Source organism: Hylobates moloch, unplaced genomic scaffold (assembly GCF_009828535.3).
Source record: "Hylobates moloch isolate HMO894 unplaced genomic scaffold, HMol_V3 SCAFFOLD_8, whole genome shotgun sequence".
NCBI classification, from domain to species: domain Eukaryota; kingdom Metazoa; phylum Chordata; class Mammalia; order Primates; family Hylobatidae; genus Hylobates; species Hylobates moloch.
This window is the reverse complement of record NW_026652283.1, coordinates 72,350,710-72,376,543: the sequence shown is the minus strand read 5'-3', so window position 1 is coordinate 72,376,543 and position 25,834 is coordinate 72,350,710. Positions and strand designations below refer to the sequence as shown.

The 25,834-nt window shown below is 45.2% G+C and overlaps 2 protein-coding genes across 4 annotated transcripts in view; one reads left to right on the top strand and one right to left on the bottom strand.

The window, feature by feature from the left end:
• Window positions 1-5,193, bottom strand: MPZ (myelin protein zero). The gene is made up of 6 exons (XM_032161184.2): window positions 5,064-5,193; window positions 2,507-2,673; window positions 1,970-2,183; window positions 1,591-1,726; window positions 1,370-1,430; window positions 1-1,239 (listed from the first exon to the last, which is right to left on the bottom strand). Exons 1-6 carry the CDS (start codon window positions 5,128-5,130, stop codon window positions 1,138-1,140), a joined length of 747 nt encoding a protein of 248 aa, XP_032017075.1. The 5' UTR covers window positions 5,131-5,193; the 3' UTR covers window positions 1-1,137.
• Window positions 5,194-9,630: 4,437 nt separating this feature from the next.
• SDHC (succinate dehydrogenase complex subunit C) overlaps window positions 9,631-25,834 on the top strand; it is a 56,482-nt gene continuing 40,278 nt past the window's right edge. Inside the window, exons 1-4 of one of the 3 annotated variants that reach the window (XM_058442899.1) lie at window positions 9,689-9,703; window positions 11,903-11,930; window positions 18,903-18,959; window positions 23,959-24,060. In XM_058442899.1, the coding sequence (XP_058298882.1) occupies window positions 23,993-24,060 (68 nt within the window). In that variant the 5' untranslated portion in view covers window positions 9,689-9,703; window positions 11,903-11,930; window positions 18,903-18,959; window positions 23,959-23,992. Of the gene's footprint in view, window positions 9,704-9,765; window positions 9,884-11,902; window positions 11,931-18,902; window positions 18,960-23,958; window positions 24,061-25,834 lie in introns of those variants that run through there. The other 2 variants (XM_032161182.2, XM_058442900.1) reach the window with 2 other exon arrangements.

Genomic DNA, 25,834 nt, shown 5'->3' with positions numbered 1-25,834 from the left:
TTCTGGAAATGTCAGTGTTTATTAAACATTTAAGGACATTTGGAGGTTTGAGAAGAAATATACAGAATGTAGAAAAATCCTAAGAATCCTCTGTGGCTGGAGTGCAGCCTCTTCCTCCCCCCCCGCCCCCCCATTTCCCATTTGTTTTTCCTGCTTTTTGTTTGGTTGTTTAAAAACCATTTCTTAAGGCTCATTTGCCCCCTCCCCCACTCCCTGACCTATGAGGATCCATTCTCTCTCTCTCTTTCCTCAAGACCTGGAGTCCCAGAACAGCGCTCCAAAGTGGTCAGGGGGAACCAATGCTATACCGAAGTGTGAGGATCAGGGGCCCCTCTGCTTGGGCTGGCTCTTCTTTAAGGACTTAAGGCGGGGGTGAACTGCAAAAGCCACGTGACGTCATTGGTCCTCAGTCATGGGTGTAAGGGCAGAGGATGAGCACAGGTAAACAAACAAAGAATGGATTAAAAAATAAAAAATAATAACCTAAATAAACCCTGAAGGAGAGTATGATCTGGGTGCTCTGGGTATTAGCTGGGGGGACAGAGTATGGAGCTGGGCCACCTGGTAGAGGGGAGGGAGGGACGGGAGAGGAAACAGCCAGGGGGACAGGCTGGGGGATGCAGGAGATGGGAATGCCAGGTGGCCTGGACTTGAGGCAGAGGGTATCAAAGTCCCTTTCTTCTCAGTGCTCAGGTGGACAGGCACCAAACACACAGCCCCTGGGGCAGGTGAGGGGTAGGATTAGCTCCTGGGCTCCCAGAAAGCCAGGGGTGAAGGTGGGGGAGAATACAATTGCCTGGGGAATAAATTCTGGAATGAAACTTACATCTCAAAGGGAGGTGAGGGCAGGGCAGGGCGGGGGAGCAAAGAGGGAAAGCACCTAGACGGGCGTAAGAGGAGCCTAGGTCCCCCTGCTCTGGCAGGGCCTGGGGTGGGGGGTGGCGATCACTTGTCCGAGTTCAGGCCCATCATGTTCTTGAGGGCGTTTTTGAGGCTGGTTCTGCTGGGGGACTTGACAGCAGGTCGGAGCTCCGAGCTCTGCTCATCCTTTCGTAGCTCCATCTCGATGACCACCACCTTTGGGCCTTTGGCGGACTCCACCCCTAACCCCCGACCCCCCGCCCGGCCCGCTAACCGCTATTTCTTATCCTTGCGAGACTCCCCCAGCCCCTTGGCCTTCTTCTCACTGACAGCTTTGGTGCTTCTGCTGTGGTCCAGCATTGCATACAGCACTGGCGTCTGGGGGAGGGGCGCACACATCAGTCACCGAGCGATTGGGGCTTGACTGTTCCCATCCCACCCCTCACTGCTGCCCGGCGACTCCCAGGGTTCTCCTTCCCATCTTGTCCAGGCCCCAAGTCCCGCTAACCTGCCGCCCGCGCTTCGACGCGTCCTTTCCTGGCTTGTGCAATTTCCCCTTCTCCATGGCACTGCAAGAAGAGAGAGTGCTGTACGTTTGGCCTCGCTGGAACCCCTTACACCGCGGACACAGCTTCCTCTTTTCCTTGGCCCTCCCACCCACTGGAGTAGTCTCCGCCCAGATGGGGGATAGTGGGGAGTGGGGGAGGGGAGCTAGGCTCCGCCCCTTACCTGAGCCTCCTCTGCAGGGCCGCCTGCCTGCGTAGCCAGCAGTACCGAACCACGTAGAAAAGCAGCAGCAGCAACAGCACCACCCCGAGGACACCCCCGATCACAGCTCCCAGAACCACCCCGTACCTAGTTGGCACTAGGAGGGGTGGGAAAAGAAGTGGGAGAATGAGCAGGGCCCTGTATCTGTGGTTCCTAGTCTGCGTCTATGCCCTGCATTGAGGATGTAGGACTCCCAGCCAAAACTGCCTTCTGCCCACGCTCCCAGAGCCTGAATAAAGGTCCTTAGGCCGTGCTGTTTGCCTCTTCCCCCAACCTGTCAGTCCTCCCTGATCCCCTCCCAAACTGCTTCCCATACCCTTGTCCCCATCCCTTCTCACACCTTTTTCAAAGACATACAGCGTGACCTGAGAGGTCTTGCCCACTATGTCTGGAGGGTTTTTGACGTCACAAGTGAACGTGCCATTGTCACTGTAGTCTAGGTTGTGTATGACAATGGAGCCATCCTTCCAGCGAGGGTCCCCTACCCACTGGATGCGCTCTTTGAAGGTCCCCACCTCGTCAATGTAGGGTTGTCCCTTGGCATAGTGGAAGATCTATGAGGAATGAGGGGAAGCATGTGAGAGGACCCTAATGAGAACAGAGCTGTCAAAGCTTAGCTCTATAATTTGTTACAGAAAGAAAAAAGAAAAAAAAAAGAGCTTCCCTCCAGCCTCAGGGTAAGGGATCTTGGGCTGGAAAGGGTAGTGCTGGAGAAGGGAGGACAATGTAGTCAGGGTGACAAAGATTGCCATTTACCTTGCCAAAGTTGGGGTTATGGCTCAAAAAGGATTTCCCCCTCCTTAGCCCAAGTTATCTTTTTTGTTGTTCTTCGAAGCACTTTCTATTATCCAACCCCAGGATTCCCCCAGGCGCTTACCGAAATGGCATCTCTGCCCCCTTCGGGCTGGTAGCGCCAGGTGAAGGAGATGTCATCTGAGACCCACTCGCTGGACCAGAAGGAGCAGTGCAGGGTCACCCGGGAGCCCACAGCACCATGGACCTCCCTGTCGGTGTAAACCACAATGGCCTGGGCCGGGGACAGCACTGCAAGCACAAAGTGGGGAATCAGATGCACCTATGGGCCCAGTAAGGGATACAGAGGAAGTGAGATCAGTAGGAAATCAAGTGCTGAGTCACAGGTCAGAGGCCAATTTGGAAAAGAAACAACAAATTCCGAGCCCCAAGTCTCTGGGGACTAACTGAACAGGTCAGCATAAATGCTGTGCCTGTCAAGCTCTTCAGCATGTCTGTAGAGGAGATGAAATCAGCAGTAACAGAATTCTCTTGAGGACTTCCAGAGATTGGGTTCCGTCTTTAAGTCTCACTTCTCCTTTGGGTCAGTATCTAACTTTTAAGCTATCCTTTAGATGCAGTGTTCTAAATTTTTAAAATTTATTATAAATTATACAGATAATACATATTGTACTCTTCTTATAAACTATTCAAGCAATAGAAATAAAAGTCTCCTTTGACACTTAGCCCAACAAATTCCTTTCCTGTATTCCCCTCCAAGATGTAATAAGTTATCCATTTAATATGAATCAAACTCAGTATAAACTCAATAAACTCAAGATATACATGTACTTACAACAAATAGTTTTGTGGAGCTTTTTTTTCACATACATATTGCATTGTATTCTAGTGTTTTTTTGCTTAAGAACTTATGTATCTGGAGGAGATTTTCCTGTTGATTCATAGATATCAATCTTATTTTAACAGCTGCATTGGATTTCACAATACAGCAAACTCAAATTTCTTGCAGAAAAAAAATGAAGATAACTAGAAAATATCAGTCTTCTTCCCTGGCACAACTGTCCTCATTGCTGAATCCCTGGTTGCCATACAGCTTGCTCTTGACTGGGGAGTCAGGAAGGGAAGGGCCTCATATCCCTCTCAGCTGGGCGCAGAGCAAGACCCCAAACCTACAGCTCAGATGACCCTACATGTGAGCCCTCTATGGGTCAACTGTTCTCACCTTCCTCTTGGCCATTCTGGCCCAGTGCCACCCCCAAGACTTACCCACACAAGGAAGGTCATTCCAGAGAGACTATGTGTGTGGGCTGGCCCCAGGGAGGGGCAACTGTAGACCTTTTTGTTCTACAGGAGGGGGAGGTGGCAACCAAACAAAGTTCCATTGTCTGACCAATGCTGGGGGGCTCATGCCACCCCTACTCCCACCCCAACTGTCCTGAATCTCTCACCTCAGCATGCAATACCATGTACTTACCTTCTGGAACTTCCACCTTAGAACCTTCTTGGGAGTCCCCCTTGTGTAACAAGGGAGATAATTCACTGGCTCTAACTTCTATTCCTCCTGTTACAATATCAACCATTGCCCTTCTCAGCTCTGCTCAATGGTTCTATGAGTGGAACAAGTGTTGAGACAGAACTCTCCCTCTTCCTTATACACCAAGATTCCTTCCCCCTATTTCCCTCACTATGCCCTTCTCCAACTCTCTATCTTTAACATTTTCTCAGGGTACCCCCAAATAGCCCAGTACAACCCAGAAGAGTCTAGGGCTCAAGCAGCTGACAGCAGAGAACCCTGGGCATTCTGGCCAGCCCCCTTTCCCTTGATGTCCTCCCCACCACCCCCACTTGCCTATGGCTCACTCATTGCACTAGGATTCAGGGCAGTTCAGAGAAGGGAAGGGGCCATTCCAATAATCCTACTTTGACCTCTTGCTCACCCAACATCTGCCAGGTGGCAAGGAAAGGGCTGGTCAGCTTGGAAAGGAAGACAGCTTTAGAGGGATAAGATCCCAGAATCTCATAGAACCTCACTCCATTCACCCACATAACAGGTGAGGAGCCACAGAGAGACAAAAAATCTGAGGAGCCGAGACCACAAACCTGGGCTCCTTACTTAGATCACACTCTCTTCCTTCTGGGAAACTAAGGTTAAGGCATCTCCTGTACTGCTAGGGGATGAGTGGGAACCAAACCCAGGTGTTTGAGCCTGTTCCTTTATGCAATCTAACATTGCTTCCCACCAGGCTGTTAGCATGGCTCTGGGGGCATGCTACTATTTCCAACCTGGGTCCAGCCATGCCTACCACTCAGGGAAGCTTGCTACGCTCTCTTTTACCCTTTCTCTTCAAATAAAACCTCTACTGCCTCCCTCTAAACGCATATTTTTTCTTGTTTTTCGTATATATATATTAATTTTACAGATGGAGTCTGGTTATGTTGTCCAGGCTGGTCTCCAACTCCTGGGGCTCAAATAATTCTCCTACCTCTGCCTCCCAAAGTGCTGGGATTACAGGCATGAGCCACCATGCCCGGCCGCATATTTTTTCTTTCTGAATATAATGTCACCTTCCTGCTCCTGCTTGCTCTTTCTTTGGTTGCAGTGGGGAGTGCAGCAAAGGCAGTGGGGATTGCTGAGAGACACCTGAGTCCCAAGGCTCCCAGAGTAGGGTGGCTCCACTTACCCAAAGAAGAGAAGAGCAGCATAGCCAGGATAGGGCTGGGGCTGGATGAGGGAGCCCCAGGAGCCATAGCTGGGGCAGGGGCAGGGGCCTGGAGCGTCTGTGGGGTTGAGAAAGTGGGGGACCACGAACTGAACTGGGGGTTCCTGGAACCCGCTTAAAATCCCCTGGGGCCCCAGCATGAGGGGGCTGTCCTCAGTCAGTAACCAATTGCAGCCTGGCATGTGCAGTTGAGAGGTGGTGGGGAGGGGGGCAGAGTGCAGGGAGCAGAAGGGGCATTGTATAGTCTGGGTGGAGGGGTGGGGGGACACATACCACCCCATACACAGAGGGCTTTGTGTCCATTGGCCTCCCCCTGCCCCAGGCTGGAATGTTGCGGGGGGTGGTGAGGGAGAGGGACAAAAACAGGGACACAGACACACTTCTCTGAGGGATAGATACGGAACCTCAATTTAAAGGCCATAAAAAGGGATTCCTCCTCAGCCTCCTTGCCTGAGAGGGGCTGCCTCACAGCCCTAGGAACTAGAGGCAGGTTTCCCCCAGAGAACTCTGAAAATAGGATATCCTTTGTTATATCCACTAATGTGGGCTGCATTTCAGACTTCTTGAGATGACCAAGTCCTATGGGAGTTTTTTTCCCCGCACCTCCCTTCATCCTGTGCGATTCTTCCCAGACAGAAGTTTTTCTCCACTGGACTATTTCCAGGCAAGAAGCCCCTGACTTTTCCCTGTTTGTCAAGAAGTCCTTCAATGCCTCATGCTACTGTTTAAGTCCATTTCAATTTATTTCAAGGTTACAAAATTGTATTAAATGCCAGCAATATGTAAAGTATGAGAATGCAGGTAATAGACAGAGGCATAAAAATTAAGTCCTTCCTGCAAGGAGTTGAAAATTTGGTTTAGGGAGGTGGAGGTGGGAGGATCAGAGGACAAACCCATCAACAATCAAGTATAATAAGCCATGATACTTCCTTTAGTAATGAACAAAACGCTGGGAGTACAAAAGAGGGGCGCACACAGCTGCAACATCAGGAAGACTGAGTAAGTCATATGAGAGATTAAAGACAAAATAAACTTTATTTAATAAATGAAGTTTATGTCAGGCATAGTGGCTGACACCTGTAATCTCAGCACTTTTGTAGGCTATGCAGGAGGATTGCTTGAGTTTAGGAGTTCGAGACCTGTCTGGGCAACATAGCGAGACCTCGCCTCTACTAAAATTTTTTTTAAAAATCAGCTGGGCTTGTTGTCACATGCTTGTAGTCCCAGCTACTTGGGAGGCTGAGGCAGGAAGATCGCTTGAACCTGGGAAATCAAGGCTGCAGCGAGCTATGATTGCGCCACTGCTTTCCACCCTGGGCTACAGAATGAAACTCTGTCTCAAAAACAAATAAATAAATAATCAAACAAATAAATAGTTCAGAGGAAAGAATAGTTGTGTCTAGAAGGCAATGTTAGATATGAATCAGCCTTGAAGGATGACTGTCATTTTGGAAAGGGAGATAGGGAGGGTTACCAGAAGATAGAACAGCAAAAGCAAGGACAAAGAGGTGAGACAGAGAGAGAGAGAGAGAGAGAGTGTGTGTGTGTGTGTGTGTGTGTGTGTGTGTGTGTGTATGTATATGAGATGTAGGTTTCTGAAGTGTTGGATATATTCAGGGCAGATCTTGTGCCATCCACTTTGACTTGATTTGGGGAAACTTAAAGTGGCATAGTCAGAAATGAGACTGGACAGGAAAGTTGAAACCAGTTTGTGAAAGGCCTTAAATGACAGGTGAAAAAAGGTGAATTCAGTTTGGTACATCATGAGAATCTGAAGGTGTTGGGGTGGAGTTAGCAATGGGGATGTCTACATAACCAGAGCTGAGGTTTTTTTGTTTGTTGAGGCAGTCTCGTTCTGTTGCCCAGGCTGGAATGCAGTGGCATGATCATGGCTCACTGCAGCCTTGACCTCTGAGGCTCAAGCAATTGTCCTACCTCAGCTTTCCAAGTAGCTGGGAACTACAGGCGCATGCCAGCACACTGGGCTAGTTTAAAATTTTTTTTTTTTTTCAGAGACAAGGTCTTACTCTGTGATCCAGGCTATAGTGCAGTGGTGCAATGATAGCTCACTGCAGACTCAACCTCCCAGGCTCAAGCGATCCTCCTGCTTCAGCCTCCAGATTAGCTGAGCCACAGCCAGGCACCACCATACCCAGCTAATTTTTCAATTTTTTGTAGAGATGAGGATCTCGCTATGTTGCTCAGGTTGATCTTGAACTCCTATACTCAAGTGATCCTCCTGCCTTGGCTTCCCTAAGTACTGGGATTACAGGTGTGAGTCACCGTGCCTGACCTCTAGAGGTTAATTTAAGTGGGGTGGTCGTTGTTATTCCTGCTATGAGACCACTGCAGGCTCACCCAGGTGAAGGACAGTGTCCTGGTACCTTCCTGGTATCTCATCACACCACAGCCCTGGTGGGTTTGGTCATTAGTATTAGATTTGGGTTGTGGAATTCTAAGTATGGGATTGCTTATGAAGTCCATAGGCAAAACCATCATCATTGACAAATGTTTACAGGGTGTTGTAGTCAACATTTCTATAAAACAGCAATTCAAAGTAAAAAAAAAAAACAAACCCAAAACTCTCCCCTCCAAAATTTCCACCTAACTCCACCTCCCAACTGTAAGTAATCATTTTCTCTTTATCTAACCACCCCTTTTATCTACACCCTTTTCAAAGGGTTGTTGCTGCTTTCTTTGTTGCATTTCTTTATTGATCCTGCTAAGGCTATAACCTTCTTGGGGACAATACAAACATCTGTATCTTTGAACCCCCTACAGAACTTTTCATGGACTGACAAAAAGTCCATAACTACATGCTAAATGAAATTATTAATATTTAAAGAGCTGAGTGGGCTGGGAGTGGTAGCTCGCACCTATAATCCCAGCAGTTTGGGAGGCCGAGGCCGGTGGATCACTTGAGGTCAAGAGTTCGAGACCAGCCTAGCCAACATGGTGAAATCCCATCTCTACTAAAAATACAGAAAATTAGCCGGGCATGGTGGTGCACGCCTGTAATCCCAGCTACTCGAGGGGAGGCTGAGGCAGGAGAATCGCTTGAACCTGGGAGGCAGAGGCTGCAGTGAGCTGAGATAGCGCCATTGCACTCCAACCTGGGCAACAGAGAGACTACGTCTCAAAAAAAAAAAAAAAAAAAGAAAAAAACCAAAAAAGATCTGAGTGAAAGAGGCATTCCTTGGGTTTGTTAATGTGAAGCTCCAGAGAGCCAAGTCAATGACTGGAATTTTGATAGCACAAAATTGTATTTAAATATAATAAATTTCTAACGAATAAGTTGTTCATTAAATAAAACTTGTTGCTTGAGGTACCCATCATTGAATGTGGGGGGGGGTAGAGTCTTGAAGATCAGCTGTTAGGGGTGCTGCAGAGGAGATCCCTGCATAGATAGTAGATTGGATTAGAGAGCCTCTTCCAATACTAAAGCGTACGAATGTTTTTTCTTTGTCAAGCATTATAGAAATGCAAAGTAGTATTATTCATCTGATGCAGAAATAAGTGGATTTGTGCTATTTAAATCCTGAAGTGCAGGGATGCTAAATATACATAAGATCTGAATATTAATATAATTGAGTATTTTTTTTTTGTAGAAATAGGAGTTGCTCTAGGCTGTCCCTTTTACTCCTCACCACCCTACTTCCCACAAGAGTCAAGAACTTTTGTGCTCTGTTCCCTTCCTTTATCATTTGCTCTTCTTCTTTCTTCAGTCTTGAGTGCTCGGCAGTTGATTCCTGTGCTTGGGTTCCTTAAAACTGTATATATATATATACACATACAGTTTTATATAATTTAAAAAATATACATATATATATAAATAAATAAATAAATCAAAGCGTGTTCTCCCCCTCACTCCGGGTTCTTCTAGCTGTGGGTGTCACCCACATAGCGCTGAAACAAGGAACAAGGGAGCATTGTCCTCTGCTAGTGGGCGCCTGGTTCATGTGGCAGCTCAAACCCAGGAATTGTGGGGTCTAATCGAGGTGGTTAGATGAGGCTCCTCGTTTTCGGGAATGGTGGTCCGCAAGGTCTTCTCGAGGCCCCTCTACACACTCCCCAACTTAGGTCACAATTTATATATCTGTCTGGTTAAAGCTTCGTATTAGAACGGGAGGGAGCCCAAAGTATCTTTTTTTCTTCGGTGTCTCAACCGGCCAACCACGACGTTTTTAGGCCGACCTAGGAGGCAGGGGGAACGCAACAGACTGCGAAGTCCTTAAGGAAGAATCTAAACAAGTCCGCCTTTGCTGTTTGGGAGTGTGATACAAAATGAATATGTACGCAGGTGGAACGTAGACTGCAGATTTTAAGCCAGCGGCGTTTCGCTCGAAATCCTGGCAAATTCCGGTAGAAGTCAGCTGCAGGAGGCGGAGGAGGAGACTAAAAAACCACAAAACAACCAGCAAACCAGCTGGGCACAGCTCAGCGGAGAAGCTCCAGGGCCTTTTAAAGAGACTCTCGTCACATGACACCCCCCCCACCCCAACCCCGACCCCCAGCCCGCGCGCCTCCGCCCTCAGGTGGCGGGGCCGCCTGGCGTCACTTCCGTCCAGACCGGAACCCAAGATGGCTGCGCTCTTGCTGAGGTGACTTTAGTGTGGGACTGGGAGTTGGTGTCCGCGGCCCTCCGGAGACCTGAACTGGCCCCTCACGTTTTGCTGATAACTGTTTATCCTGTGCCTGGGCAAGGAAAGGACCCATGGGTGTGGAGGCCAAGCGCTCGGGGATCCTAGAGACCCCTTTTCCCGTCCCCACCAGCCGCTCCGGTGCGCTCCGTAGGGCTTCGGGGTCACTGACTTCGTATCGAGGGGCGCTCGGCTCTCGCCCCTTCTGTTTTCCCTACCTCCTCTAGTACTTCTAACGCAAATTGCTCTCGGGCCTGCACCCAGAGCCGAGCTCTGAGAAAATAACTTCAAGGTCAGCCACCCATGGGTCCTACGATTTCGAGAGCGTATTTAGACACTTAGCTTCGGAGAGAGAGATCTTGGTGTATTTTGCCTTTGCTTCGAATGTCTTCAAACACTAGCTGCTCCCGCCGTGAGTGGGCGCTGTCTGGGTTCCCAGCGGGCTGCTGGCAAAGGGTGTAGAAGGCCTGGACCCCAATTGGGGTGGCGATTAGCATTAGCACCCAGGGCGGACCTCTGCTGCCCCAAAGCATCCCGGAGAATTCATTTTTAGTTCATCTTTTTACTTGGGAGGGAGAGTGAGTGTCCCAGTTTCTCTCTAAAATGTGAATTAGTTGTCCAGAGAAATAACCTAGATTTTCTTTCATTCTGAACTTTCTGCTATCTAGGTCTCATTCTCTACTCAGCCTCTCTAGTCACAGCGACTAGCGCCTTTAGACACGCCTGGTACAAATCCCAGCATAGTTTTGTGCCAGCCTTATTTTTGGAAATTGTTATGGAAAATTAGCTTCCATGCTGTTGAGATTTCAATCCCTGATTTCCTCAAATGTGTTCTCATTTCTCTTTCCACTTCAGTCACCCAGTTTAAAAATAGAGGGACTTTGTTTAGTTTTTCTGTGACAAAATGATTCCTCTTGGAGTTGAAATCAGGGTTATCTTAATCCTTCATTTTTTCCCTGTTTTTCATCTCCATATGTATCTTCTAAGGTATGCCAAGGCTTGTCTTGCCAGTGTTGCCTTCTTTATTCCAGATGGTTTGACCATAATTGAATGCTTTTGAATTCTCCGATATATTTTGGTATCGATGTTAGGGGCTTTTGGTAAAATTAACATTTAGTTTGAAATGATCATATTGGTTCCAAACAGTTCATTTTAGGAGTTTTGGGATTAGTATTTAGAAGCTGAGGATAATTATGCTCATTAAGTGTATCCATACAGTATCATTTTGAGTTGTGCAGCGCTGTCCACTGAAGGGATGGGTCGCCCCTTCACACCTGTGGGTGTTTCTCATTAGGCGGAACGAGAGTCTTGGAAAAGAAAGAGACAAAGTATAGAGAAAGAAAAAAGGGGGCCCAGGGGACCGGCGTTCAGCATACAGAGGCTCCCTGCCAGCCTCTGAGTTCCCTTAGTGTTTGTTGATCATTATTGGGTGTTTCTCGGAGAGGGGGATGTGGCAGGGTCATAGGATAATAGTGGAGAGAAGGTCAGCAGGTAAACACGTGAACAAAGGTCTCTGCATCATAAACAAGGTAAAGAATTAAGTGCTGTGCTTTAGATATGTATACACATAAACATCTCAATGCCTTGAAGAGCAGTATTGCTGCCCGCATGTCCCACCCCCAGCCCTAAGGCGGTTTTCCCCTGTCTCAGTAGATGGAATATACAATTGGGTTTTACACCGAGACATTCCATTGCCCAGAGTCGAGCAGGAGACAGATTCCTTCCTCTTGTCTCAACTGCAAAGAGTTGTTCCTTCCTCTTTTACTAATCCTCCTCAGCACAGACCCTTTACGGGTGTCGGGCTGGGGGACGGTCAGGTCTTTCCCTTCCCACGAGGCCATATTTCAGACATGGGGAGAAACCTTGGACAATACCTGGCTTTTCTAGGCGGAGGTCCTTGCGCCTTCCGCAGTGTTTTGTGTCCCTGGGTACTTGAGATTAGGGAGTGGTGATGACTCTTAATGAGCATGCTGCCTTCAAGTATTTGTTTAACAAAGCACATCTTGCACAGCCCTTAATCCGTTTAACCCTGAGTTGACACAGCACATGTCTCAGGGAGCACAAGGTTGGGGGTAGGGTTACAGATTAAAATGGAGTCTCTTATGTCTACTTTCTGTACAGACACATTGACAATCTGATCTCTCTTTCTTTTCCCCACAGTCCACACTAGGATTCAATGCCAAGAAAGGTATATTTTTCATTAGTGGTAATCTGAAGCTCTCATGGAAAGGATACCTCCATTTCTCATAAGGGCTTTTTTAGGAGGAGAAATGAGGAATTAAATTTTTTTTTTTTGATAGAAGTTCCCAGTCTAATTCCATTTCACTAGAGGGATTTGGAACTGTTTATAGTTTGCTGATTTAACCTCAAAGGAAAATACCTTCTGAGAAATCCTAGGAGCTGATTTCTGGTTCTACATTTATTTTGGACAAGTCAAGGTCATTGATTCCATGATTTTGGTTTCCTCATTTGTGTGGCAAACGGCAATAACTTGGGCCCACTTAAGAGAAATACTGGTTAAACTTTTCTTTTTGTTCGTTTTTTTGGGGTCTCTTTTTTGTTGTTTTTTTTCTTTTTTTTTTTTTTTTTGAAACGGAGTCTCGGTCTGTCACCCAGGCTGGAGTGCAGTGGCACGACCTTGGCTCACTGCAATCGCCCTGGCCTGGGTTCAAGCGTTTCTCCTGCCTCAGCCTTCTGAGTAGATGGGATTACAGGTGTCTGCCACCAAGCTTGGCTAATTTTTGTATTTTTAGTAGAAACGGGGTTTCACCATCTTGGCTAGGCTGGTCTTGAATTCCTGACCTCATGATCCACCCGCCTCGGCCTCCCAAAGTGCTGGGATTACAGGCATGAGCCACCACGCTCAGCCTTTATTTTTATTTTTGGTTAAACTTAAAAAAATTTATTTACTTATTTTAATTGGCAAATAAAAATTGTATATATGGTATACAACACGATGTTTTGAAATATGTGTACATTGTGGAGCTATGGACATATGCATTACATCTTTGTGGGGGAACACTTGAAATCAATTCTTAGTGATTTTCAAGTATACAATGCCTTGGTTTTGTGTGTGTGTTTGTGTGTGGTTTTGTTTTTGTTTTTTTTTGGGGACAGAGTCTCTCTCTGTCACCCAGGCTGGAGTGCAGTGGCACGATCTCAGCTCACTGTAATCTCTGCCTCCCGGGTTCAAGCCATTCTCCTGGCTCAGCCTCCCAAGTAGCTAGGACTACAGGCGCGTGCCACCATGCCTGGCTAATTTTGTATTTTTTAGTAGAGATGGGGTTTCACCATGTTGGTCAGGCTGGTCTTGAACTTCTGACCTCAGGTGATCCACCTGAGCCAGGCATGAGCCACCGAGCCAGGCGTGAGCCACCGTGCCCGGCCAATGCCTTATTAACTATAGTTAACATAATAGTAACAACATAATAACATAATAATAACAATTGTGGCCGGGCGCGGTGGCTCATGCCTGTAATCCCAGCACTTTGGGAGGCCGAGGCTGTCAGATCACAAGGTCAGGAGATCAAGACCATCCTGGCCAACATGGTGAAACCCCATCTCTACTAAAAATACAAAAATTAGCCGGGTATGGTGGTGCGAGCCTGTAGTCTCAGCTACTCGGGAGGCTAAGGCAGGAGAATTGTTTGAACCTGGGAGGCGGAGGTTGCAGTGAGCTGAGATCATGTCACTGCACTCCAGCCTGGGCCACAGAGCAAGACTCCATCTCAAAAAAAAAAAAAAAAATTGTACTGTGTTATACAATAGCTCTCTTGACCTTATTCCTCCCTTCTAACTGAAATTTTGTATCCTTTGACCAACTTCTTCCCCTTCCCCCTCCCCCACATATAAATATGTTTATGCTTGGCTAAGTAAGAATTATTAGTTATCAGGCCGGGCGCGGTGGCTCACGCTTGTAATCCCAGCACTTTGGGAGGCCGAGGCGGGCGGATCACGAGGTCAGGAGATCGAGACCACGGTGAAACCCCGTCTCTACTAAAAATACAAAAAAATTAGCCGGGCGTGGCGGCGGGCGCCTGTAGTCCCAGCTACTCAGAGAGGCTGAGGCAGGAGAATGGCGTGAACCTGGGAGGTGGAGCTTGCAGTGAGCCGAGATTGCGCCACCGCACTCCAGCCTGGGTGACAGAGCCAGACTCCGTCTCAAAAAAAAAAAAAAAGAATTATTAGTTATCAGAGTATTGTATTGTCATGGCTTTTGAATATATGTTGTCTATTTTGTATATTCTCTAAACAGTTCAGGGACCAGCTAGAGATGAACAACCAGCCAAGTAACACAAACCATTGGCACTCAGTCAAGGAATGAATTGCCAAGGCCAGGGAGTTAGAGAACTAAGCTAAGGACAGCTAGGCTTCTGTCTAATAATGTTCATGCTCCGTAAGCACAAAGTCACCAAGAGTCATTAACTATCTGGCCAGTACTCATTGTATTAAATGCCGTATGTGAAATGCCCGTAAATATTAAGGTTTAACTCTCAGATGGCCGGGCGCGGTGGCTCACGCTTGTAATCCCAGCACTTTGGGAGGCCGAGGCGGGCGGATCACGAGATCAGGAGATCGAGACCACGGTGAAACCCTGTCTCTACTAAAAAAAATACAAAAAATTAGCCGGGCGTGGTGGCGGGCGCCTGTAGTCCCAGCTACTTGGAGAGGCTGAGGCAGGAGAATGGCGTGAACCCGGGAGGCGGAGCTTGCAGTGAGCCGAGATCGCGCCACTGCACTCCAGCCTGGGCGACAGAGCAAGAGTCCGTCTCAAAAAAACAAAACAAAACAAAAAAAAAAACTCTCAGTTTATGAAACTGCTTTTTAAAATAAGCATATTCATTCACAAACCTTTTATTTTTTTTTTTTATTTTTTTTAAGCTTCTTTGTGTCAGACATTATTATAGGTACTATGGATCCAAGGCCGGGTGCAGTGGCTCATGCCTGTAATCCCAGCACTTTGGGAGGCCGAGCCGGGAGGATCGCCTGAGGTCAGGAGTTCAAGACCAGCCTGACAAACATGGAGAAACCTTGTCTCTACTAAAAATACAAAAATTTGCTGGGCGTGGTTGTGGGTGCCTGTGGGTTCTGGTAATCCCAGCTACTTGGGAGGCCGAGGCAGGAGAATCGCTTGAACCTGGGAGGCGGAGGTTGCAGTGAGCCAAGATCGTGCTGTTGCACTCCAGCCTGGGCGACAAGAGCAGAACTCCATTTCAAAAACAAACAAACAAAAAACAAAAACAAAATTAGCTGGGTTTGGTGGCACATGCCTGTAATCCCAGCTACTTGGAAGGCTGAGGCAGGAGAATCGCTTGAACTCGGGAGGTGGAGGTTGCTGTGAGCTGAGATTGCGCCATTGCACTCCAGCCTGGGCAACAAGAGCGAAACTCTGTCTTAAAAAAATAAATAAATAAAGTACTGTGGTACTATGGATCCAAAATATTTTGAGTCCTATCCTTGAGCTCAAAGTCTAGAAGGGAGATAAATAGATTAATTATTAAACCACATAAGAAATATTGATAGACATGAACAAGTGTGAGAGCAAGGCAGATATAGCAAGTAAGGCTAAAGAAGTGATCTTGCTATCCAGGAATTGGTTGTTTTTTTTTTTTTTGGTTTTGGTTTTTTTTTTTGAGACTGAGTCTTGCTCTGTCGCCCAGGGTGGAGTGCTGTGGTGTGATCTTGGCTCACTGCAACCTCTGCCTCCTGGGTTCAAGTGATTCTCCTACCTCAACCACCCGGGTAGCTGGCATTACAGGGCCATGCCAGTATGCCTGGCTAATTTTTATATTTTTAGTAGAGGTGGAGTTTCACCATGTTGGCCAGGCTTGTCTCGACCTCCTGACCTCAAGTGACCCACCCACCTTGGCCTCCCATAGTGCTGGGATTACAGGCATGAGGTACCACGCCAGCCCTTAGGAATTGAGTTTTGAAGAATGAGTTTAACAGGCTCTGAGGGAGGCTCTATTCAGAGAACAGCATGAGCAAAGGCATGTGGTCAAAAGAGGGTTTCCTGTATCTGGACATAATGTAATGTTCAGTGTGGCAGAATTACAGTGGATTGAAAGGGATTTGTGGGAGGTTAGGTCCAGAGAGTTGGCCACGTTGTGAAGTGCGTTGTTTGCCCACAGTTTGGATCTTATACTGTAAGCACTGGGAAATTGTTAAAGACTTTTAGGCAGAAGAATGATGAAACCATGTTATTTTATTTATTTTTCAGTAAATTAGTGTTGGTGTTATTGAATGATATGTAAGAGATTGGTGTGAGGGAGATCAGTTCAGGAGCTCTTGTTACAGTCCTAGTGAGAGATGAAGAGGATATAGACTATAGCAATGGATTGGAATGAATTTTCCTAGCTGTTAATGGTAGGATTGGGTGACGCCATGCATACATATGGGGAGGGGTGGTGAAAGAAAAGAAATCAAGGATGACTTAGGTTATAGTTTGGTAGTTGGGTGGTAATAATCATTAACCAGAACTTTTGTATACAAATTATTATTCATCATGTCATTCAAAGTTATATATCTATTTTATTGTTGCTGTTACCTAGACATTTATGAAACTTTTTGGTATACCATCAGATCAAGTTTAGAAACTCATTGTATTACAGTCATATAATATATGACTATAATAAGATAAATTATAGTCACATCTTGTTTTGGACTAAAAATGGTATCCAGTTTGATCACATAGACTTGCGTTTGAATAACTTTTTTTTTCCAGAAATCAAATTTATTTTCAGTGGTTGAGTATTTTTGTCACCACTGAGGGTTTTAAAAAGAATGTGATGCAAATTCTAAAGACCTTGGAGAGACCAGTGATAATATCTTACATATATATGTGGTGTATTGTAGTTTAGACAATGCTTTCCTGTATGTTTTCTTGTGCAGTCCCCTCAGCAACCAATAAGGTAGGTATTACCAATCCCATTTTATAATTGAAAACGCTGAAGCTCAATGACTCACTCAAGTTATACAACTTAGTCTGAGACTTCAGTCTTGATTTTTTACTTCCCAATGTTATTTTTACATTACCATTGCCGCCCCAATCCAGAGAAGAGTTTCAAAAATGATTTGAGCAATGATTACATTTTGGGGAGACATGTTAATGCATTTAGAAGGGGCAACAATAACTAGAAATTGTAAGTTCTGGCTTGTCAATTAGAAATACAAAGTTCCTGTTTTCACATGGAAGGGAAGGACAGATAATTACTTTTGTCATATTTCAAATAAGGTTATGGCATTTTTGCAGCTAGTTTCTGTGAGGGCCTTGTAGAAAGTTTACATTGATATTTGTCTGGGAAACAATAGTGCTAGACAGAGAGGGCACGCCATAGATTCCAACCCACATCTGCAAACTCTTGCCGGGTAACTGAGTGACTGGGCCTAGCCTGGTGTGAGGAATGCGTGCCCTGCAACTTCAGAGTCACAATTCAATTGATTAAAAGAGATTTGTTCCCACTTCTTTCTGGGAGCCTTGGGTATACAATGTCTGTATTCACCTCTTGCCTTCAAAGCTGGAAAGAGGGAAGAGCTGAAGAAGGAAGTGTTGGTTAGATTTTTTTCCTTCAAATAGTGGGCCCTTCTAGTGTACTAATATGAAGCATACAGCTTTTGAAAAGTTTGTGCATCTAATGTCAGTGGTGTGAGGGACATCATGAACTTTTTTAGGAGATCATTAGATCTGTATGAGATCTTGTATCCTAGTGCCTTGCAAGTAGTGGATATGCAATAAACTTTTGTAGAATCAATGTATTTTTAAGTTTTAGTCCCAGAAATTCACTCTATTTACCTTCTTAAATACTTTTGGAAATATTTGATATAATGATGTGACTGAAGGGTATAATGGTCATGTATTTTTCATAGTACACGATGAACATCCCTTTTCTGAAAAGCTTGGGACCAGAAGTATTTAGGATTTCCGATTTTTTTCAGATTTTGGAATATTTGCATTGTACTTACTGGTTGCGTGTCACTAAGCTGAAATCCAAAATGTTCCAGTGAGCATTTCTTTTGAGCATCATGTCAGCACTTAAAACATTTTGGGTTATGGAAGGTTTCAGATTTTGGATTTTCCACAGTAGGGGTGTTCAACCTGTACCGTGTAAACTTTGGATCAGTTAAATTCTCCTTAGATAGAATGCCTAGGCACGTCTTAGTTTTTGACTTGAAAAGCAATTCTGGCACTGATGTATACATTTCAAAAATAGCAATTTTTAAGTAGAAAACTTTCATGGGGTCAGTAAAAAAATTTTTTATTCCCATTTTTTTGTACATTATTATAATTACATGAAAGACTTCTTGACTTGAAATTCATTCAGGATATCTGGAGTTTTGACTGATGTTAGTTCTGGAAATGACCTAGCTTAATATTTAGGATGCTCTCTTCACAAACCCCTTGCATGCTTAAACCTTTTTTTTTTTTTTTTTTGAGACAAGGTCTAGCCCTGTCACCCAGTCTGGAGTGCAGTGGTGCGATCTTGGCTCATTGCAACTTCTGCCTCCCAGGCTCAAGTGATACTCCCACCTCAGCCTCCAGAGTAGCTCGTATTATAGGTGTGCACTACCACACCCAACTAATTTTCGTGTTTTTTGTATAGATGGGGTTTTACCATGTTGTCCAGGCGGTATTGAACACCTAGGCTCAAGTAGTCCACTGGTCTCAGCCTCCCAAAGTGTTGGGATTACAGGCGTGAGCCACTGCACCTGGCCTGACCTTTTAAATTCTTCCATTTATAGTAGGTCTCTGCTAAAGCTAAGCTATATGGTTGCAGTTACCAGTGGGCTTATTCTGTTTTTTTGTTTTGTTTTGTTAACCCTGTCTCTTAGACATCACCGCCTATAAGACCTAGCTTTTAAAAAATCACTTTCTCTATTTCTCTGTTGAATATTACCAACTCTGATTATTCTTATTCTTTTATCTTGCATTATTTGTGTTTGATTAAAACTTTATTTTGCATTTTTAGGTAATATTTCTCATTATTTTCAAGTTACTTAGAATTGTAGCTTTTCAACTAGAAAATGGTATCAAGGACACTGATACTGTCATTGTTTTTATATCTTATTTTTAATCTATCCCTTCACCCCTAAAAATAGAGAAGTTGATATACTAAAGTTGATCTCTAAATGTGTATTGATTTTTGATTCTCTTATCTTGCAGACACGTTGGTCGTCATTGCCTCCGAGCCCACTTTAGCCCTCAGCTCTGTATCAGAAAGTAAGTTTTTAAGTCTGGAGATTATTTTTTTTTCCTTAGGGAAGAGCAATAGATTGTTGACTTATTTGATGGATATGTACGACAGTGGGCAGTTGTAGACAGTTGACTGAAACTTAAGTAATTGTGGTGACTATTTATCGTTTGTGTGTATGTGTGTTGTTTGTTTGTTTTTGAGACAAGCTCTCTATTGCCTAGGCTAGAGTGTAGTGATACGATCAGGGCTTGCTGTAGCCTCAGCTTCCTGTAGCTGGGACCACAGGCGTGTGGTGTGCCACCATGCCTGGCTAATTTTTTGTATTTTTTGTAGAGACGAAGTTTCACCATTTTGCCCTAGCAGGTCTTGAACTCCTGGGCTCAAGCGATCCCCTTGCCTCGGCTGGGATTATAGGCATGAGCCACTGCCATGCTGTATATTTATTCTCAGCCTGTTGATGTCAACAATTGCCTTTGTGTTACTTTTTAAAAACTTTTTATTTTGGAAATATTTTATACTTTCAGAAAAGTTATATGAATAGTAGGATGAAGTTCTATATATCTTTCACCCACATTTGCCAACTGTTAACATTTTATTGTGTTTGCTTATCACTCTTTTGTATTTTAGATTATGCCATATGAAATTTTTATTTTTGTAGGTCAAAACTGGTGAAATATTAATGATTTAGTGTAGTTCAGCCTAATATATATTTAATTATTAGTATTTTCACTGAATGCTTTAAGGGTAAGTTGTGAATATCATGACCATTTACCTCTAAATATTTCTCCTAAGAACAAAGACATTGTCTTACATAATGCAGTATAATTATATAAGCATAATTATCGAATTCAGGAAATTTAACATTGATGAACTCTTATCTGATATACAGTTGATTTTCAAATTTTTCATTTGTTCCAAATAATATATTTTATAGAAATATAATCAGCTAGGCACGGTGGTTCATGCCTGTAATCCCAACACTTTAGGAGGCCTACACAGAAGGATCGCTTGAGGCCAGGAGTTCAAGACCAGCCTGGGCAACAGAGAGAGACCCAGTCTCTACAAAAAATTAAAAAATAAAAAATTAGCTGAGTGTGGTGGTGTGTGCCTATAGTCCCAGCTATGGGGAGGCTAAGGCAGGAAGATGGCTTGAGTCCAGCAGTTCAAGGCTGCGGTGAGCTATGATCATGCCACCGCACTCCAGCCTGGGCAGTAGAGTGAGACCCCTCATCGCTATTTTAAAAAAAAGAAGACTGGCCGGGCGCGGTGGCTCAAGCCTGTAATCCCAGCACTTTGGGAGGCCGAGGCGGGCGGATCATGAGGTCAGGAGATCGAGACACCATCCTGGCTAACACGGTGAAACCCCATCTCTACTAAAAACACAAAAAAATTAGCCGGGCGTGTTGGCGGGCGCCTGTAGTCCCACCTACTTGGGAGGCTGAGGCAGGAGAATGGCGTGAACCCGGGAGGCGGAGCTTGCAGTGAGCCGAGATTGCGCCACTGCACTCTAGCCTGGGGGACAGAGCAAGACTCTGTCTCAAAAAAAAAAAAAAAAAAAAAAGAAGACTATCCAGTATATTTTAGTTCTCAAAAAAAAAAAAAAAAAAAAAGAAGACTGGATGTGGTGGCTCACACTTGTAATTCCAGCACTTTGGGAAGCTGAGGCAGGAGGATCCCTTGAGCCCAGGAGGTCAAGACCAGCCTGGGCAACATAGGGATACCCTGTCTCAATAAATAAATAAATAAATAAATAAATAAATAAATAAATAAATAAGAAACAGCTATCCTCAACAATTTAGTAGGCTGGGCATGGTGGCTCATGCCTGTAATCCTAGCACTTTCGGAGGCTGAGGTGGGCGGATCGCTTGAGCCTAGGAGTTTGAGACCAGCCTGGGCAACATGGTGAAACTCCTTCTCTACAAAAAATACAAAAACTAGCTGGGTGTGGTGGTGGTGTGCCTGTAGTTGCAGCTACTCGGGAGGCTGAGGTAGAAGGATCACCTGGATGGGGCAATGGAGAATTGTGCATAGCCTGAGCATGGCTGTTTAATAGTTGGTTTCAACCTAGCCCAGTGACAAAGGAAACCAAGAAACTATTGAGGTACCGAGCTGAATCTAGTTTTTGATATTTGAGAACCTGAAAGGGAATCTTGAAAAGCCAGAGGAGAGCAGATGGTAATGTATGAGATAAAACTGTGGCCCTGGAAAAGCATAATCTATTTATGTGAATTTTTTTTTTTTTTTTTTTTTGAGACGGAGTCTCGTTCTGTCACCCAGGCTGGAGTGCAGTGGCGCAGTCTCGGCTCACTGCATGCTCCGCCTCCCAGGTTCATGCCGTTCTCCTGCCTCAGCCTCTCCGAGTAGCTGGGAATACAGGCGCCCGCCACCACGCCCGGCTAATTTTTTTTTTTGTATTTTTGGTAGAGACGGGGTTTCACCGTGTTAGCCAGGATGGTCTTGATCTCCTGACCTCGTGATCCGCCCGCCTCGGCCTCCCAAAGTGCTGGGATTACAAGCGTGAGCCACTGCGCCCGGCCAATGTGAATATTTTTTAAATATACTTGCCCCGCCACCCAACAAGAAGTTGTGCTTTCATTGCCAGACCTGTGTATTGGGTGGGATTAGAAAGCAGAATTATCGGCCCGGCACGGTGGCCCATGCCTGTAATCCCAGCACTTTGGGAGGCCGAGGCAGGCAGATCACGAGGTCAAGAGATAAAGACAATCCTGACCAACCAACGTAGTGAAACCCCATCTCGACTGAAAATACAAAAATTATCTGGGCGCGGTGGCATGTGCCTGTAGTCCCAGCTACTTGGGAGGCTGAGGCAGGAGGATCACTTGAATCCAGGAGGCGGAGGTTGCAGTGAGCCGAGATTGCACCACTGCACTCCAGTCTGGCCACAGAGCGAGACCCCATCGCAAAATAAAAAAAAAAAAAAAAAAAAGGAGAGTTATCGTCTGATATGACCTCATCAGATGATTCAGGTTAACTGAATTAAAGTTGGTATAAAAATAAAATAAGTGAAGGAACATTTTTTTCCTAATACTGTGGGTTTATCCAGCCCACCATACTGTTACCGGAAAAGGGATCTTGACCTAGACCCCAAGAGAGGGCTCTTGGATCTCATGTAGGAAGGAATTCAAGGTGAGTAGCAAAGTGCAGTGAAAGAAGCAAGTTTATTAGAAACTACTCAATTATATAGTAGGGTGTCCTCAGAAAGCAAGTGGGGGAACATGCTGTCTTTTTTTCTTCTTTCTCTCTCTTTTTTTTAAATATATATGTACATATATATTTTAGGTCTTTAATATAGTTTCAATAAACATTTTTTTTTTAATTTTTAAATTTTGACCAGGTGAGTGTATGGATGACTGGCTCACTGAACCTCACGTCTGCTTCAACGATTCTCTGCCTCAGCCTCCTGATAAGCACGCCCAGCTAATTTTTGTATTTTTAATAGAGATGGAGTTCTACAGTGTTGGTCAGGCTAGTCTCAAACTCCTGACCTCGTGATCTGCCTGCCTCAGCCTCCCAAAGTGCTGGGATTACACGCATGAGCCACCGCACCTGGCCAATTGTTAAAAATATTTTGATGTAGAGTGTTGCTCTGTTGCCCAGAGTGGAGTGCCATGATGCAATCACAGCTCACTGCAGCCTCTACCTCCCTGGGCTCAGGAGATCCTCCCACCTCAGCCACCCGAGTAACTGGGACTACAGGCTCGGATCATCATGCTTGGCTAAATTTTCTCTGCATTTTTTTGTGGAAACAGGGTTTTGCCATGTTGCCCAGGCTGGTCTCAAACTTCTGGGCTCAAGCCGTCTGCCCACCTTAGCCTCCCAAAGTGCTGGGATTATAGGCGTGAGCCACCATGTCTGGCCTAAGTTTTCCTTATATAGGGATCTTGTCTATGTAAGGACTAAACTAAGCCGTGCCTACATGCGGGGGACCAGACAGCATGACAGAATTTATTATTCTATTGATTTAAAGAAAACTATCCTTGACATTTTAGTGTGTAAGTACATTAAAGCATAACTATAATTATTTTGAAAGCATATGTTGTTATGGGTATTGAGACATCTGGACTTTCTGTTGTTGGAGTTTGTCCTTGCAGGTATTACCAAGCTGCTTCCTTAGCTGTAAACATCTTAGAACCGTGGGTTGTCACTGGCAAGGAATGTACCTTGCTAGTTTTAAGATGGAGTTTATTTTATTTTATTTATTTATTTTTTTGAGACGGAGTCTTGCTCTGTCTCCCAAGCTGGAGTGCAGTGGTTTGATCTTGGCTCACTGCAACCTCTGCCTCCCAGGTTCAAGTGATTCTCCTGCTTCACCCTCCTAGGTAGCTGGGATTACAGGCGTGCGCCAACACACCCGGCTAATTTTTTTCTGTTTTTAGTAGAGATGGGGTTTCACCATGTTGGCCAGGCTGGTCTTGAACTCCTGACCTCATGATCCACACACCTCGACCTCCCAAAGTGCTGGGATTACAGGCTTGAGCCACTGTGCCCAGCCTATTATTTTATTTTTGTTTTCTGTTTTCTGTTGCTATAACAAGATGGAGTCGATTTTAAAATAGTGTCACTCTGGCTCTCCTAGGCTCCTGCTTCCCTAACAAAACCTTTTCTAAAAAGATACTGCAAAATTTTTTTTTTGTTTTTGAGAGGAAGTTTCTTGTTGCCCAGGCTGGAGTGCGATGGCGCAATCTTGGCTCACCGCAACCTCCGCCTCCTGGGTTCAAGCGATTCTCCTGCCTCAGTCTCCCGAGTAGCTGGGATTACAGGCGCCCGCCACCACACCTGGCTAATTTTGTATTTTTAGTAGAGATGAGGTTTCTCCATGTTGGTCAGGCTGGTCTCGAACTTGCGACCTCAGATGATCCGCCCGCCTCGGCCTCCCATAGTGCTGAGATTACAGGCGTGAGTCACCATGCCTGGCTGGTATTGCAAAATATTGACTTAACGTTATGCAAAATATTAAACCAAGCTTACTTTTAGTTATTTTCAAACTGTCTGGTTTTATTTTAGTGCTGTTCCTTTGGGAACCACGGCCAAAGAAGAGATGGAGCGGTTCTGGAATAAGAATATAGGTTCAAACCGTCCTCTATCACCCCACATCACTATCTACAGGTAAGGATTCTGGAGCCAGAGAATCTAGAGGTAGTGGGTGAAAGTTCTGAAGGTTGATCTTTAGCCTACTTGATACTTACCTCACTTTTACTCAACCAAAATACTGCTGTGATGAGGTGAACCCTTCAGGGTAGAGGGAGATAACATAAGGATTATCTTACACCTTTTTTATGTGGAGATGACTAAATTCTATCTTCTGTCATTACAAGGGTAATCTATTTTGCAAAACTACCATTTAGAAAATTCTGGTAAGTCAGAATATAATTCCCATTAATTAAAACATTTTCGAAACAATTTCAGATTTACATAAACATTGCAGAAGTAACATACAGAGTTCCCCCATATACCTTTATATGGAAGGTATATAGTATATATGCTAAGTTATATAGAAGTTGCAACGTTGCAAATTCTTCTTCTTCTTCCTTTTTTTCTGAGATAGAGTCTTGCTCTGTTGCCAGGCTGGAGTGTAGTGGCGCGATCTCGGCTCACTGCATCCTCTGCCTCCTGGGTTCAAGCGATTCTCCTGCCTCAGCCTCCCGAGTAGCTGGGGCTACAGGTGTGCACCACTGCAGCCAGCTAATTTTTGTATTTTTAGTAGAGATGGGGTTTCACCAGGTTGGCCAGGAAGATCTTGATCTCTTTTTTTTTTTTTGAGACGGAGTCTCGCTCTGTCACCCAGGCTGGAGTGCAGTGGCGCAATCTCGGCTCACTGCAAACTCCACCTCCCGGGTTCACGCCATTCTCCTGCCTCAGCCTCTCTGAGTAGCTGGGACTACAGGCGCCTGCCACCACGCCCGGCTAATTTTTTGTATTTTTAGTAGAGATGGGGTTTCACCGTGGTCTCGATCTCCTGACCTCGTGATCCGCCCGCCTCGGCCTCCCAAAGTGCTGGGATTACAAGCGTGAGCCACCGCGCCCGGCCAGATCTTGATCTCTTGACCTAGTGATCCACCCACCTCGGCCTCCCAAAGTGCTGGGATTACAAGCGTGAGCCACCGCGCCCGGCCTACTTCCTTCCTTTTTATGGCCGAATAATATTGTATGTACATACAATGTTTTATTTACCCATTTATAAATTGATGGATGTTTGAGCTGTTTCCACTTTTTGGCTATTACAAATAATGCTGCTATGACCATTTATTTGTGTACAAGTTTTTGTGTGCACATATGTTTCATTTCTCTTGGGTATATACCTAGGAGTAGAATTATTGCATCATATGGTAACTCTATTTTTAACATTTTTTTTTTTTTTTTTTTTAAGACGGAGTCTCGCTCTGTCGCCAGGCTGGAGTGCAGTGGCGCAGTCTCGGCTCATTGCAACCTTCACTTCCCAGGTTCAAGCGATTTTCCTGCCTCAGCCCCTGAGTAGCTGGGACTACAGGCATGTGCCACTGCGCCCAACTAATTTTTGTATTTTTAGTAGAGACGGGGTTTCGCCATGTCTGTCAGGATGGTTTTGATCTCTTGACCTCGTGATCCACCTGCCTCAGCCTCCCAAAGTGCTGGGATTACAGGCGTGAGCCATGGCATCTGGCCTATGTTTAACATTTTGAGGAACTACCAGATTGTTTTCCAAAGTGGCTGCACCATTTTACATTCACACTAGCAGTGTATAAGGGTTCTAGTTTCTCCACATCCTCACCAGCACAACATCCATATTTCTACTAAAATCTGTTCAAGGCAATCTGGGCTTTTTAAAAATCATGGTCCTAAAAATTCTTTTAGTCCCTTCCCACTGCCCAATTTCAAAGGCACTTCCACATTTTTGGGTATT